Source organism: Pyrus communis, chromosome 3 (genome assembly GCF_041283825.1).
Source record: "Pyrus communis isolate YQ-2024b chromosome 3, ASM4128382v1, whole genome shotgun sequence".
Lineage (NCBI taxonomy): Eukaryota > Viridiplantae > Streptophyta > Magnoliopsida > Rosales > Rosaceae > Pyrus > Pyrus communis.
In genome coordinates this window covers 974,621-989,761 of record NC_142567.1, presented here as the reverse complement: position 1 = coordinate 989,761, position 15,141 = coordinate 974,621, and the positions used below count along the sequence as shown (strand labels likewise).

General features: G+C 36.2%; 2 protein-coding genes across 2 annotated transcripts; one reads left to right on the top strand and one right to left on the bottom strand.

The window, feature by feature from the left end:
* Positions 1–4,296: 4,296 nt before the first annotated feature.
* On the bottom strand, positions 4,297–5,152 carry LOC137716611 (nuclear transcription factor Y subunit B-5). Its single transcript, XM_068456057.2, has one exon. It carries the CDS (start codon positions 5,109–5,111, stop codon positions 4,551–4,553), a length of 561 nt encoding a protein of 186 aa, XP_068312158.2. The 5' UTR covers positions 5,112–5,152; the 3' UTR covers positions 4,297–4,550.
* Positions 5,153–10,793: 5,641 nt separating this feature from the next.
* On the top strand, positions 10,794–15,048 carry LOC137714661 (uncharacterized). Its single transcript, XM_068453817.2, has 3 exons — positions 10,794–10,907; positions 12,021–12,655; positions 12,963–15,048. Exons 2-3 carry the CDS (start codon positions 12,044–12,046, stop codon positions 14,697–14,699), a joined length of 2,349 nt encoding a protein of 782 aa, XP_068309918.2. The 5' UTR covers positions 10,794–10,907; positions 12,021–12,043; the 3' UTR covers positions 14,700–15,048.
* Positions 15,049–15,141: the final 93 nt, after the last annotated feature.

Here is a 15,141-nt window from a genome sequence, read left to right as displayed (position 1 = left end):
AACACTCTATACCCAACCCACCTTCACCCTTTTCACCTCCCTTCCTTTTTCTCTCCTCCATCCTCTTCATCTCCACCCTTTGCAAAAACCCTAATCCCCAAAATCTGAGGAACACAAACATCCAGGTCACCATACGTTCTACTTCTGTATTTCCCATCGTTTTTCGGTCCTTCAACACCAACACCCAAGTCACCAGCTACGATCTGGATGAAAGTTCAATCCCCGTCCGTTGCGACAACGCCGACAGGTCTCCTTCCTGCTGCCGTGACCCCGGTTCCCCCTTTTTCTCAGGTAGTTGCTATCTGGTTCTCTTTTCTTTCCCCAATTATAGAAGTGGTTCTATTTGTTCCTGATCAAATATTTGAAATTCTTAACTGGGTTTGGTTTTCGATGTCCTATCTCAGTAAGGTTTTCGTTTTGGTCACATTTCTAATTTGGGTTTTGTTTGTTTTGTGAGGTGCACTCAGATTTCTCCAATTAAGGTTATTCTTTTTCTGCTCAATGTTTGAAATTCTCGACTGGGTTTGGTTTCAGGTTAAATTTCCCAAGGGTGAGGTGAAGAGGATGGAGGAGAGAATGGAGGGTGGTGCAGGTTGTAGAAAAGAGCAGGGAGAGAAGGGGTACAAGTTGCAAAAGAAAGAAGGGAGGGAGAGGGTGCCGGAGGGAGGGGGTGAAGAAGGTGGAGGTGGGTCGGGTATAGAGTGTTGGGTGGAAGCAGAGGAAAGAATGGAGGGAGTGAGGGTGAGGTGAGGTAGGAGAGGTGGGTGTGGGTTGCAAAGGAAATGAAGAAGGGTGGTGCAGGTTGCAAAGGAGAGAAGGGGGTATGGGTTACAGATGAAAGAAGGGAAGAAGGAGGTTAGGGGGAAGTAGAAGACGGGTAGGTTTTTTTTTTTTTTTTTTGAATTTTTAATTTCCATGTGGACTCCTTAATGACACGTGGTGCCCAGTCATTGTCCACATGGGTGCCAAATCATCAGTTAACGGGAGACTTAACAGCCAGACTAACGAATGTATGAGACTATCCCAAAATTAACACTTTAGGTATGACTCTGGAACGAAAAAAAATTCATGTACCAAATGTTGAAAACCACAAAACTTGAGGGTAGTAAACTGAGATTTACCCAAATTTTAATTTGGTACTACTATCAGTCTCGATCCTTCATCCGTTAATAACAGTAAAATTGATAGTATTTGATTAAGTAAGTAAATTAGAAATTCGTTAATAAAAATTTATTACAAAGAAGCCCAAAGCCCAAGTAGAACGGAAAAGGATCATCTCCGGATCTTTTCTTCCTAATCCACCAAATCAGGGGATCCGGGCCATTGAAATTTGATCCAACGACTATAAATAGGGGCCCACTTTAAAAGTTTTAAAAACTTTAACCATTGGATCAAATTTCAATGGTCTGGATCTCTTAATTTGGTGGATTAGGAGGAAGGGATCCGAAAAGGATCCCTTTCCAAGTAGAACTTCTAAACAAAGAAATAAATCAGCTTAAAGGCTTACACAAAAAAGTCGAGACCTAGCAACCCCAAAAATATCACTAAGAATAAACCAACAATTGAAGGAAGAAGGTCATCCAATATAATACAGCCCAAGTCTAAAGACAAATTCAGTTTTTCCAAACCATCAGCCAACATGTTCCTTTCCCTATAAATATGGCTTAAATGACATTAATCAAATTGAGAAATCAAGTGATGACATATGTTGGAGAATAGGATCTATCATCGGTCATCTAACAAATTATATACATTTAATATATAGAATTATCCAGTGTTAATATCAGCGAGGAATTTTGTGATAAAATCCAACACCTTACAATATGTGGTTAAGTTGGGAAATAACTAACTACTAAATAACTAAGCCTTCAAAAAATGGTGCATTGTCTCAAGTGATGACCTACTGAATACCGATCAGACTCTCGAAAAGTCATGTGTTAGCTCTAATATAATGACTTGACCAATTCCTAATGTGGGAATTGGTTTTCTTTGTGACCCCCTATGGAGCCACTCATGAGGAAGCGTGTTGGTGTATAAAATCTTACATCGGTCGGTCATATGACAAATATATACAATTAATATATGAGAGCTTTCACTCCTAATTTCACAGAGACCTTTCATGATAAAACCCAACAAGGAGTTTTCAGTCTTAATATCACCGAGACCTTTTGTGATAAAACTCTACACCTAACCATAAGTGATTAAGTTGGAATAACATCAATGATGTTGGTATTGAACCATACTGAGCCTTAAAATTTATCATCATCCATATAAAAAATCCATAGATGCAAATCATGCAACAACACATTTAAAGAGTGACAAAATTAATTAAGTAGGTGCATCATTGGACAAACAACTCTGTCTCATGCCTCATGGCATCTTAAATTTCCATCCATTGTCTCGCCTGTCTGCCTGTCTCAGATCTTGTATCATATCGATCGATCCTCTTTTCTTTTGGAGTTATCAAGGAACAAGAGGAGATGGTTTCTTTCAGATCGCAAATCTAATTAATATAAATTAGTACTTGACACTAGAGAACCCTAGAAACCCTAATACTTTATTCAGTCTCACTTCTCCCTTAGTTTGTCTCCAATTGCCAAGAAATCCTCACAAGATACTGCCATACAACTTCACATATTGGAGCTCAGTCATCCTCACGTGTGGGAAAATGATCCAAGCTCATTTGAATATATGTTAAAACCTTCGGCATGATGCAGACTTAATGGGGATGCTTAACGACAAATTAACCATGGAAGGATGAGCCGTGGCTGCTAAATTTGCTGTGGTCCCCGGTGAAAAAGTGTGCCCTCGGTTGTCAAAGAAAACCCTAGCTACCCATTGACTAACATAATTAGCCTCATGATGTACATGAGTGATGGCTAATGTGGGTTTTTTAAAGTAATTAAGAAAATAAGTAGCTAGAGTATGCATATGTATCCATGGTTAGTTAGATGACAAGCAGACAAACAGAGAGAGAGAGAGAGAGAGAGAGAGATTTACAGTAAGAGTACAAGATGTCCAATGCTCAACCAAACTGCATCATAAGTGCTAAAGAGTTGCATAAATAGGGTTTGATATCCAAGTCCAATATAATTAGTACTAATTACTTTGGTTCCAGGATTGATAATAAAACTTGAAAACATGGTTCTCAAAACCTTAATTATGCATTCAATTTCTCATGTAGATTTTAGTCACATCAGTAATATGTAATCAAAACATGGCTTAACTAACAATTGATGTCTTGAAAGAAAATTTCATTTTTATAAGGAAAAACCCTACATGGCATATATGTACACTAACAAATAAAATTTTAACTCAGAGAGTTTTTTTTTTTTTTTTTGGGCATCAAATATTGATGAAATGAGATTACAACCAAAGGTAAAACTATGGTGGTTGAAGCTATGGGAGATTAAGTAAGCTGGGTTACACATCAGGACACGTTCTCAGTCTGAATTTGCATCACTGCTCGGAGTAAAATTAACAACAAAGCATCAAAGTTTGTTTTGATAAATTCCAAAATTTGACAGGACAAAGCACCTTCGGATAGACTCTTAAAATTATTCTTTTCATATTCAAAGGAAGGCGAACGGGAAGGAGATAGATTTGAAAATAGTTTTAATCTAAACAACCAGATCGTATTCAAATGCAAACCAGTTCTCAAGAGAAAATGCATAGATATGATCTTCAAGTCTTTTTATTATATATTATCAGTAAGAAACCAAACCTAAAATCGAATTGAAACAATTGTTTTCCCCAAAGTAAAGATGGATCCATGTATAAAGCCCTAAGCATATCCAATTTCTTCCGTAATCGATCATAGCAGATCTAACTCGATCACACCAGAAAGATTGTGATCGGAACATGACTTAATTATCATCAAAATTGAGACGAGATTATGCACATTTGATTTTTGAGTAGATTTCATAATTAAGGGGCAAAAAAACTTAATGGCAGCTTGCACTAAAATCTGATGCTTAACTAATCAGATGCATATATGGTTGGTGATTCCAGTTTTTGTTGTTAGGGTTTCCATCGCCCTATATATGACATAAATTAGGGGGAAAAGAATATCCAGATCCCATTCACTAACCCTAAGCTTGAATTTAGGTTGCGGACAAAATTGAGAAGGAAAGATTAGCAAGATAATCTATGTTCAAGATTTCACAAGTTATTTACTTCTTGATCACGACTTAGAAAATTAACAAGTAGGAATACAGCTCAAAATGTATATCTCATACAATCACCTGCAATAAACTTCATATTTGAATTCGCTATAAAAACCTTCATATATATATATATATATTTGAATTAAAAGACAAATAAGTCAGTGGATTAACTCCAATTTCTCATAATTCTTGACCTAATTACAGTCAACCGAAGAAGGAACCCAAGACTTTATGAGCACGCCTGATAACAAAAACCAAAAGCCTAAAATTAAACCTCCCCACTTAATTTTATATAGTCAGTACCTTCAACACATGAAATTTAATTAAGATCTAGTAGTACTAATTACTATATTAATTACCTCGCTTAATTCATATGATCAGTACTCAAAATCGCCGGGAGAGCGAGCTATTTCCCCTTTCCATATATGGAGGATTAGACATATCAGCTGCCGCTGTAGGAAATCTTATCCTTGGTGGTGAAACTTCAGCTTTTTCCTCATTACTGTTAGCCTTACCTTGGTGAGCAGCCTTCTCGCCTTCCAATTCTCTGTACCTATGCAAGTACCTCTTCAGCGGTTCTGCGTAATCATCGAATCCAAGAGTTGCCAGAGCCCAGCAAATGTCATCCCCATTCACTGTCTTGCGCTTCTCTTTGTGGCACTTGTCAGATGCTTCTCCAGTCACAAAACTTATGAACTCAGAAACACATTCTTGCATGGTTTCTTTGGCTTCTTTCGAGATTTTTGCATTTGGGGGCAAAATCTGCTTCATGATCCGCCCAACATTAGCAATTGGAAGCAACCGATCTTGTTCCTTGATGACCCCCTCTTGATTATGAAGATGGTGGTGATAATCACTAGAGACATTACCACTACCACCTGTGAAATTGTACTTAAACCCTTCTCTATCAGCTGATGAATTATTGTTTCCTATATTATCAACCATCTCTATATTATGAAATTTTGATCCTCTCGAACACAGACACGTCGCTACCTAGCTCCTCTTTCACTTGCTAATTACTTGAGCTGCTTTATATAGAACCTTAGATGTCCATACAGGCATACTTATGTACATATGCACCATATCGTATCATATGATGACATGGCATGCCTCGACAAATACCTGGTCAGCACAACAGGCAATTCTCTATGTTTGTATAATTGGCTTCTCATTTGTTTATTCCCTAATCTCACTCTCTCCCTCTCAAGTGAGGAATTTTTATCTGTACTATGAACATTTGTTATGTGATGTATTATTTCACGTGTTATAATATGAGTGAGCGATAAAGTCGATATTTCCCATTTTTAGAGTATATTAATAATAAAAACATATACATCTGTCATAATTTGACTGAAATAATAATACCAAGTGTGTTAGAATACATCGAAAAATCTCTCCTTAGATCACTCTATGTTTAGAGTTTTTTTTTTGTGGATCACGAAGCACTACTCCTAAGTAAAAGCGTTGGAGAATAGTGAAAGACTCAAACATATCAATTATGGAGAAAATGGTCCCCCCTTGGTCTTTCGTCGATCTGTTTTGATTAAAGCTCAATAAGATTAACAACTAATAATTAGTCTTTAAATAATGAACTGAAATCGAATTTGTGAACAAAAGTCATGCACGTGTAGTTGTTGCACTACAGATACAAACGAATTAAAACCTAAAAAGAATGGACTAATTGTAAATTATAAACCCCAGTGTTTGATTACCTACTGCTAGCTCTCTAATTAAGGTTTTTACATGAGATTAGGTCACTCTAACAACAGCAAAACATAGTTCTAATCAACTTTTTACGGTGACAGCCACGTCCAGGAATTCTGGATTGATTTACAACATGCATCGATAATTCGTTTGCCTAATAAGAGAACTATTATTGTTAGGTTTTGTAAGGGTTGGCATGTGGCAGTTCGCGGTAGTTGATCTAGCTAGGGTTTGGGGTTTTATATAACCATGGATACAATTTACTTGGTGCAAATCAATTCACATGTCCTAATCTTGATTATTATGCTTAATGGAGAAACCTCCCCGCACCCACCCTTGTGAAAATGACTTAGTTATATATAATTTATTTGGGCTAGTCACTTTGCAAAGGTTCAATTATCTAATTATATTTTCATTTTATAATTACTAAGTTTCTTTTTAAGTATGCAACTTAGTGATAAGTATGGATGCTTAATTATAAATCTCAAAAATCAAAGAATCATCTGGAAAAGAAACAGGAAAGGAGGCAAAAGAGGGTCATGAAATTATTCGACGCTAAAGTCTTTTGCAATGAAATCTGATTCGTTTCGTTAAATTATGATAGACGTTAAACAGAATATTGAGCAAATTGTCTGTAACCATACATTTAATTTCTTTTTAAAATATGTATTAGTGTTTTCAAATTGTCCTCGACAAATCATGAGAAAGAAACATGTATGACACTATTACTCATATGCATATGTTGAAGAACATCAAGTCATAATACTCAATTAATTAAATCTAAGTAGCCTATGAATGGAAAAACATGTGCAGTCAACGACAACACAAACCCGTTGATCCATGCAGGAAAACATTATGTGTTGCGGTTGTTCTAATAAAAAGTCATAGACACTTATCTTAACTTATGCAGTCACATTTCTCCATATAATCTTGATCGTGAGACGACCTAGCTGCCTTAAAGGGGATAACACTAATTTATAGATGAGCTGAGGTCTGCCTGAAGATGAAAAGGACAATAAACTTGCCAAATTGGGCATTTTATATATAAATTAGAGCCAGACATAGAGAAGGTTCAGACAGAAAAAACTAAGAAATTACACTTATTTATGACGTCCTTTGAAAATTAATTTGTAGGGTAAATTGGAAGCTAAGACTTACACAATATATCCCTTTCAGTTCCTGTCTGAATGATGTAATTTAGCTAGTTAATGAAGAAAATTCAAAACATTATGTAGTTCAGTATTTTTTTTTTTCTTTTTTCTTTTTTTTTTTTTTTGAAAAACCTCAACAGTACGAGGAAAATTTATTGATATGAAAAAAAGAAGTTACACCTAATCAATGAATACACCTCACCCGTCATAAAGTAAGAAAAATAAAATACAAGAAAAATGGGACATAAACTTTACCTCACTTGAAAAAGAAAATACAAGAAAAAGAGGGAGTGGACATAGGACCAAACCCCTTTAAAATAAAATTTAAAAGGTAAGAACCTGCAAGACAAGTTGCAAAAAAAAAAAAGGGAAAATCTAAAAAGATTAGGTAAAAAAGAAAATCACACATCAAGAAGGGAAGTCCAAAATGAAGTTGTATGCAATGTTTTAAATACATGAAAACGCGTTGAGTTAATTTGTTGTATGAAAAACATTATGAATTAGTATATAAGCGTTTTTTTTACTACATTCTCAAACCTTGTAATTTGTGACTTTGTTGTTTGAGAATGCCCTCATCTATGCAGATCTCTAGCTTTGTCGTTGGCGACCAAGGAGGAGAAAAAGAACCAGAAACAAAACAAGATATCACTCTAAAAGAGTCACTTTCAAGCTATAAATTGTGCCAATCTGCAGGAGCCAACTCCACAACAAGGATGACAACATGAAGCTTGTCTCTGATATGTGGGAAGCAGCCCAACTCCTTATAAATGTTTTAAAAACTTTTGATAACAAACGTTTCTTCACATCCTCACTGTCATTGCATGTACTGCTTCTTTAATTTTACAACTTACATTACTTCTTTGAGGATAGAACATATTGGATGGTGATAACAAAAGCTAAAGCTTAATAAGGCTGCAACTTTTTACATGCATCAAAAGAATATATCCCAGGCAATAATATATACCACCACATCTTTGAAAATATATATATATATATATATATATATATGTTCGTCCCATAGTTACTGCTAGTGGCAAAAAGGTACTGCTTTTGGAGTTCAAGCTTAAACCAATGTTTCTGCTTCTTCCCGTACGATTTCTCAGCGTGAAACCACTGTTTAGAGAACATGAATATTTGTGGTTGTTCAATGAAAATATATACCTACTCTCAAATCTGGTCGATCAGCAGGCAGATCGTGCGAAAAAGTACAAGGATAAGGACACACACACTCATGGCTCTCATATCTTCCAAGTATGCTATTAGCTAGTCATTTTGGTTTTTATTAACTATCACGAAAACTAATTAGGCTTGAGAACCCTAATTCCAATATTTCTTACTTTTCCAGCACAATCATCATCGTTGCGTGATTATTTTGGGAACTCGGTGGGGTAGAACATACATTTCTCTCAATCAACTAATGATGTGAGATTAAGACAGTTCTAAGTTTTTAGAGGCTTAGTCTGAGGACAAAAATTAAGTGGACCTCAGAAAAATGCGCATCGTATTGTCATATACAGTTTGGGGCCACACCTTCCTACTTTCGTTGGATTCTCCAATTTACTTGCTCTAGTGGGCATCTTTGTTGCTCCGATTAATTTTTAAAAAAAAATTAGGGTTTTGGTACGTAAAGTACTGCCATTATATTTCCTGTTTCACAATTTTATGTATACTTTCTTTAGGTACCTTAACCAAAGCATGACTAATCACAAGAATTTAGGAAAATCAATATGAAGAAACAAACGAAATCGCACTCAACTTTTGTGATGGTAATTTTGACATTTCTCTTTTAATTATTCTCTTCAAAGCGTATATAAGTGACAAAAAAAAATCACATAATTAACCAATATAATACACTCTTGAACCATTTTGACGAACATAATGGCCTAGTGTGTGTGTGTGGCACCACTTTTTTTTACACATGTTTTTGTGGAGTTGACTTTGTAATGTATTTTAACATCTGAAATGTCTTTCTTTTAGGTATTCCCTAGCTAAAAAATCATGTCTACCAAAAATCATCTCAATCTGAAACTATATGACTGTTGGATTAGGAGTTTAGAGTTTCTTTGTGGAACTGCATTCATCCATTTTATTAACTACAAATAAATGTCTTAACGGCAAGGTTCTAAAAATCGCTAGGCGTTAGTTGGGCGGCGGACAGGGGCCTAACGCCTAGGCGGCCCAGGCGGATTTATGTAAATTTATTATATATCTTGTAAAGAAGTACCTATTTACACCTAAAAAAACTATACTTGTATGGATAATAAAAGAATGGACTAAATTCTTCTTGTTCATGATCCTAGCGTTGGATTGGACATAAACTAAATTATTTAACCTTGTTGTATCTAGTTTATTTCTTTTCTTTGTATGTATCCCCTCAAAAGTGCTCCAATTCGTTTCACTATTGGATGAACTTGTAGTAAATCCATCATTTGCAAATTTGGCGGCGGACAGGTTGGCGTCGCGCAGCAAGACAAAGATGTGCAATGTCATATGGGTCAATAGACCTCCATCGTCATTGCTTTTTGTTTTAAATAATGATGGATTACCTTGTCCTCCTTGGACTTTTATAGTAGTGGAGGGGGCGATGCTTGAATTCGGTTCTAGCATCTTCACTCCTTAACCCCTTCGCTGCTTGGTTTTTTGTTGGTTAGTTGTTGCTAGCCTCGGTGTAGGCTTCTTGTAATGTTGTGGTTTCTTTGCCTTGGTAATATTATTCCCAGTTTCCAAAAATAAATAAATAAATTTGAGGGATTGTGAAAATAAATGGTCAGACGTGGCATTTAGGTACTGCAGAGTCCTTCTGTTTCGACGTCATGGTGAAAAAGTTAGAATGAACAATGTTGCAAATCCAACATTGTTTGTACAATAAATTATTATCTGATATTGGAACATAGGTACATGAATTTCGTATACCAAATCAAGAGAAGTATCTAATCGTCTCTTTTTTATAGTAATGTTTTTAAAACCTAATCTCGCTTTTTTTTTCCTTTTTTTTTTTTTTTGGTAAACACCTAATCTCGCTTTATGGCAAGTAAAATGGTCATGTTATAGCTTCGAGAGATGGAGTCAATGTTGTTATATACTTCTGATGGACGAAATCCTGTGGTGGGGTTGATGAGTTTTTCTTTTTTTTGTCCTAAGTTCTTTAAGGTTTTCTCAAGATTTCTCAATTTTAAGGGCGGAGCTAGGAATATTATTAAGGATGGGCTATGTTTTCCTTTTTGTTCAAGATAGGTTAATTTTGCTAGAAAGAAGTTTGTGCTAGTATTGAAATTAAAAGAAAACTAATGAAAAAAGGTTGAAAACTTTGAGTTTTAACAATAAGGACAAAATAAAAGGTAAAATGAATAGTATCAGAATTGACTTTTTAGTGTAAAAATGTGGTTTTCGTTAAAATGAACAGTATCGGGAACTTTTCGTTAAAGTTCCCTTGAATTAAACTACTTTTTTCATGCAATTTTTCAGAAATCCAAAATTAGCCCTCGGCCGCAGCTTACTCGAGCTAGCTATACCTTGATCTTGTGCTCTTTGAATTGCAATTTCTCCTTTACTATTTGATAACGGATGGGAGTATTATGACTTTTCTCGAGTGCCAAATAACAACCCCAAAATAAAATTGAGTTTGTTAAAAAAAAAAAAAAAAAAAAAAAAAAAAAAAAAAACTACTATTATTACCCATTCATAGACAAAGAAACAAAATTAAAAAAACTTGACCAAGGGTGTTTTGGTAATTCAGTCAGTATAAATAGAAGCTTCGCCTTTATTTCTTTCTATTTGCTCTTTATTTCTTCTCGTTTTTTCTGTGCCTCTTCCTTTGCAAGTCCTCGAGATTTCAACTTCCTCTCTACATCCATGAAAGCTCAACTCTCTCGCCTCGTGTAAAAAGGTAAAATCTTTCTCTCTCTAAAATGCTTCTGTCATTCTTTAACATCTCTCTCTCTCTCCCCCCATTTTCTTTAATTAATATATATATTCTGTATTTCTTTTCTTTCTTTGATATTCTTGTTTTCTTTGAAAAAATAGTTGACAATCGAGGTTAATGCAACAGGAGCATTTACCCAGGTTCATTTTTCTCAAGTGGGTTTAAACGTGATCAACTTCTTCCATGGCCATGGAGGTTTTAGATAGTTTATGAGCAAATATTCTCTCTCTTTCAATCATTCTTTAGGAAAATTAATAAAAATAGCTTGAAAATTTTGAGTTTTAACAATCATTGCAAAATAAAGAATAAAGTGAATAGTATTGAATATCTTGACTTTATAGCATAAAAATGTGATTTTTAGTTAAAATGAAAATTACTGGAAGTTTTACGTTAAAACTCCCTCGTTCTTTTGCATGCTTTGCTCTCGAGCCTCGTTCTGTTCTTATTTTGACAGTTTGTTTTACTGTTTAATATGTATAACTTAATCTTGATGTTCTTATTTATATTTCTTTTAATTATTACTTCAAAATGAGTACTCGATAGCTATTTAGTTGATTTATTTTACTTGGGTTTCTTTAATTTTGCTCATTTTTCTTTAATGCCTGATACTAAAAGTATGATTCATTTTGCTGCATAAAGTTGTTTGCTGATCTGCATTTGCATAATTGGAAATTTTCTTATGGAAGCATGCTTGTTTTTCGGGATAGTGTTCTTTTCGTATTAGTTGTGGCTTGATTACCTAACTTCTGATTTAATCTGTGATGAACAATGCATATAATTATTAGATTCAGAGAGCTTATTGGCACCAAAATTGACAATGTTCTGGCTTTTTCGGGTTACCGCTCTTTTCGTATTTGGTTGTTGGTTGATTAGTCCATTTGTGATGAACAATGCATTTAAATTATTGAGTTCAGAGAGCTTAGTGGCACCGAAATTGAAAATTTTCTGATCCTGTTTCAGTAGATTTTGTAATAAAGGTACAAGCTTTTGATGTTTTTTTTAAATTGGGATGTTGCAATTAATACTTTGATGTAACAGACAGTATGTAATTTCAAGTTTTTCTGTTTTGGCACATAGGTTTTAAGCATTTGGATGACTGCATGGAGAATGTCACAGATAAATCTGCTGTACATCCACAGGTGGTTCCTCGAATCGGAAATGAGTATCAGGCAGATATTCCACCGTTGATTGCTAAATTCGAGCGGTTGGAGATTACAAACAAGCATGCTGAATCAGAAGTCCTTGATCTGTCATTTTCACTGGGATTACCTATCCCATGGAAAAATTGTGAAGCTGGAAGGTTCAAGGGAAATGTAGAGTCTGTTGGAAGCAGTAAAGAAAATGAAATTTCAGAACTTGAAGTTAAACGTCAAAATGCTGTGTTGGGAGATGCAAAGGATGTCGAAGACTCTCAGATCAAACCTTCGAGCAAAATTGAGGAAGATAGTTTTCTCCTCAGTCTGTATATATTTGGGAAGAATCTTACACTTGTGAAGCGATTTATTGGAAGTATGGATATGGGGGATGTACTGTATTTTTACTATGGAAAGTTCTATAGTTCTGATGGATATCGCAGATGGTCAAAGTGTCGGAAGTTAAAAGGTAACCCCTGTATACAAGGGGAAAAAGTGTTTACGGGGTGGAGGCAGAAGGAACTGTTATCAAGATTGTTTTCTCGTGTGTCCAAGGACTGCGAAGATATGCTGATGGAGGTAGTTATTTCAATGTTATTTTGCACTAGTTGTGTCCTTATCTGCTTGCAATGAGTGGGAAGATGAATCATCGTATAAGAATGCATGATTAGGTATCAGTGCAACTTTCATGTTTAGAATGCATTGTTCGTATAATTTTTCTTTGCTGACGTGCATACTTCTGGTGGCTTCTTGAATGTCATGTTCTTGTGTTAACTTCATGATATTGTTTCTGTTGTGATTTGCACTTGCAGCTAGATGCATGAGTATGGTAAGGAAAACGTATGATCTGTTCCGAAAACCTAACAAGTTTCTATCTTTTGTGCAGAGTTCGAGATGTTTTGCAGGGGGAAAGATTTTATTTGAAGAATATATATTCAAGTTAAAGGACATTGTTGGCGTTTGTATGCTTATAGAAGCAGTAGGTATTGGAAAAGGGAAGCAAGACCTTACTGGCACTACTTTGAAGCCAACAAAGAACAGTCTTGCCATCTCTTTTCGTCCAGAAGTACCAATTGGAAAAGCCTGTTCCTCCCTTACAACGCCAGAGATCATCAAGTATCTAAAAGGATATTTTAAGTTGAGTAAAAAGCGGTCGAATGATCTTTTCTGGGAAGCTGTTTGGCCCCGTCTTTTAGCACGAGGATGGCATTCCGAGCAGCGTAATCTGTCTTTGGTGTTTCTTGTACCTGGTATAGAGAAGTTTTCAAGGCGCCTTGTGAGAGGTAATCAGTACTTTGATTCTGTCCATGAGGTCTTGAAGAATGTGGCGTCTAACCCCGATGTTCTTGAGCTTGATAATGAAGCAGCTAAAGGCAGAGAAGAGGAATCAGCTAAATTCAATGAAGTTGATATGTTAAATAAGCAACACCGTCATTACCTCCTTCCACACAGGAGCACAAATGGGGATATAGATCTAATGAAGTTTACAATTGTGGATACAAGTATGCTTCATGTAGCAGAAGCAGAACAATCGAAGGTACGAAAACTGAGGAGTTTACCTGTTCAAACTGAAAGTATAAGTACTCCCTCCAATCCTTTTACTGAAACCGAACAAGATATATATGAAGAGTCAAAAGATGATGCAGAAGAAAAAACTACCTCAAACCCCGCTGAGGATATAATTGACAGGACAACATTTCTCGACTCCTCAGATTGCGTTACTAGTATCCATGAATCTCAATGTTTAAATCTTCTCAATGACAAGTCTCCAAGCAAGGCAACGTATTATAACTGCATCCCCACGATGAAGTCAGACGATTTGAGATATTTGGCCCCTGAAACAAAACAGAAGGATTTGACTGATTGTAATGATGGAGACTCAAGCTCCAGTGATGAAAATGTGTCTGTGGATAAGAAGCTAACTCCAGATGAGGCCCTTGTCGAATCAAACTTACATAGTTCGCGTGTAGGCCTGCACAGAGAAGCAGCTTCCGAAAAATCGCAATCTTGGATATGCATTGACTTGAACCTTCCTTATGTTCCAACAGATGCGGACATTGATAAACCCTTGATCAAGGACACAATGCAAAATAATGACAACGCAAGTGCGAACGGGTCAGCATTTGATTCATTTCTATCCAAAACAAGCGAGCAGCCTGAGCCACTGAAGCTTCCTGTACTGTTGACCAAGGACATGATGCAACATAATGACAACTCAGGTGCAAACAAGTCATCATTTGATTCATTTCTATCTGAGACAAGCCAGCTTGAGATACCGAAGCTTCCTGAACCGGTGATCAAGGACGTGGCACAAAGTAATGACGACTCAAGTGTGAAGAAGACAAGTAGTCTATCAGAAACAAGGAAGCAGCCTTTCATTAAGAGCCAGAGGCAGAGTACAAGGAACCAGCCATTGACCACGAAAGTGCAGGAAGCTCTTGAGCATGATCTCTTTAGGACAAGGAGGAAGAGAAAGGGTGAGACATTACAAAATAAGTCAACAACACCAAGGTCTCAAAGAGCTCGGGGAAGCTCTATCGTTGGTGCAGCTTTTGATGATAGTGTTGTTGCTAATGCTGCAGACGCAAGGATAGAAGATGAACATTCGGATAGAGGTTTGTAACATTGTATGTACAGCGAAAATTGCCAACCTGGTTAGAGCATTCGAATATTGCACAAGGAGGTCCCTTGAGGCAAATTCACTATTTGTTCAATGAGGTAGAGCAGATTGTTTGAGGTTGTGCTGAATGGGGTTGATCGGAAAAGGCGTTTCACACCCGCATATGATCTCCCGGAATTCAAGATGTGAGTATAGAGTTGTCCGGTTTGACTCAATTTTCTGAAGCTGCAAAATTTTCTGAAGCTTTTGCAGCTTCATCATGTAAATTGTACAAGTGAAATCATGAAGGTGTTTTTTTTTGTACCTAACTACTTGCTGCACAGAATATACAGAGACTTCCCCAAAAAGAAAAGGAGTGCTGCAACTTCGTGGGCTGGGCCGAAATCTGATGAGCCTACCAATTTTTACTTGGGCCTAATACATCAATAGATTAAGCTGGGCTGGG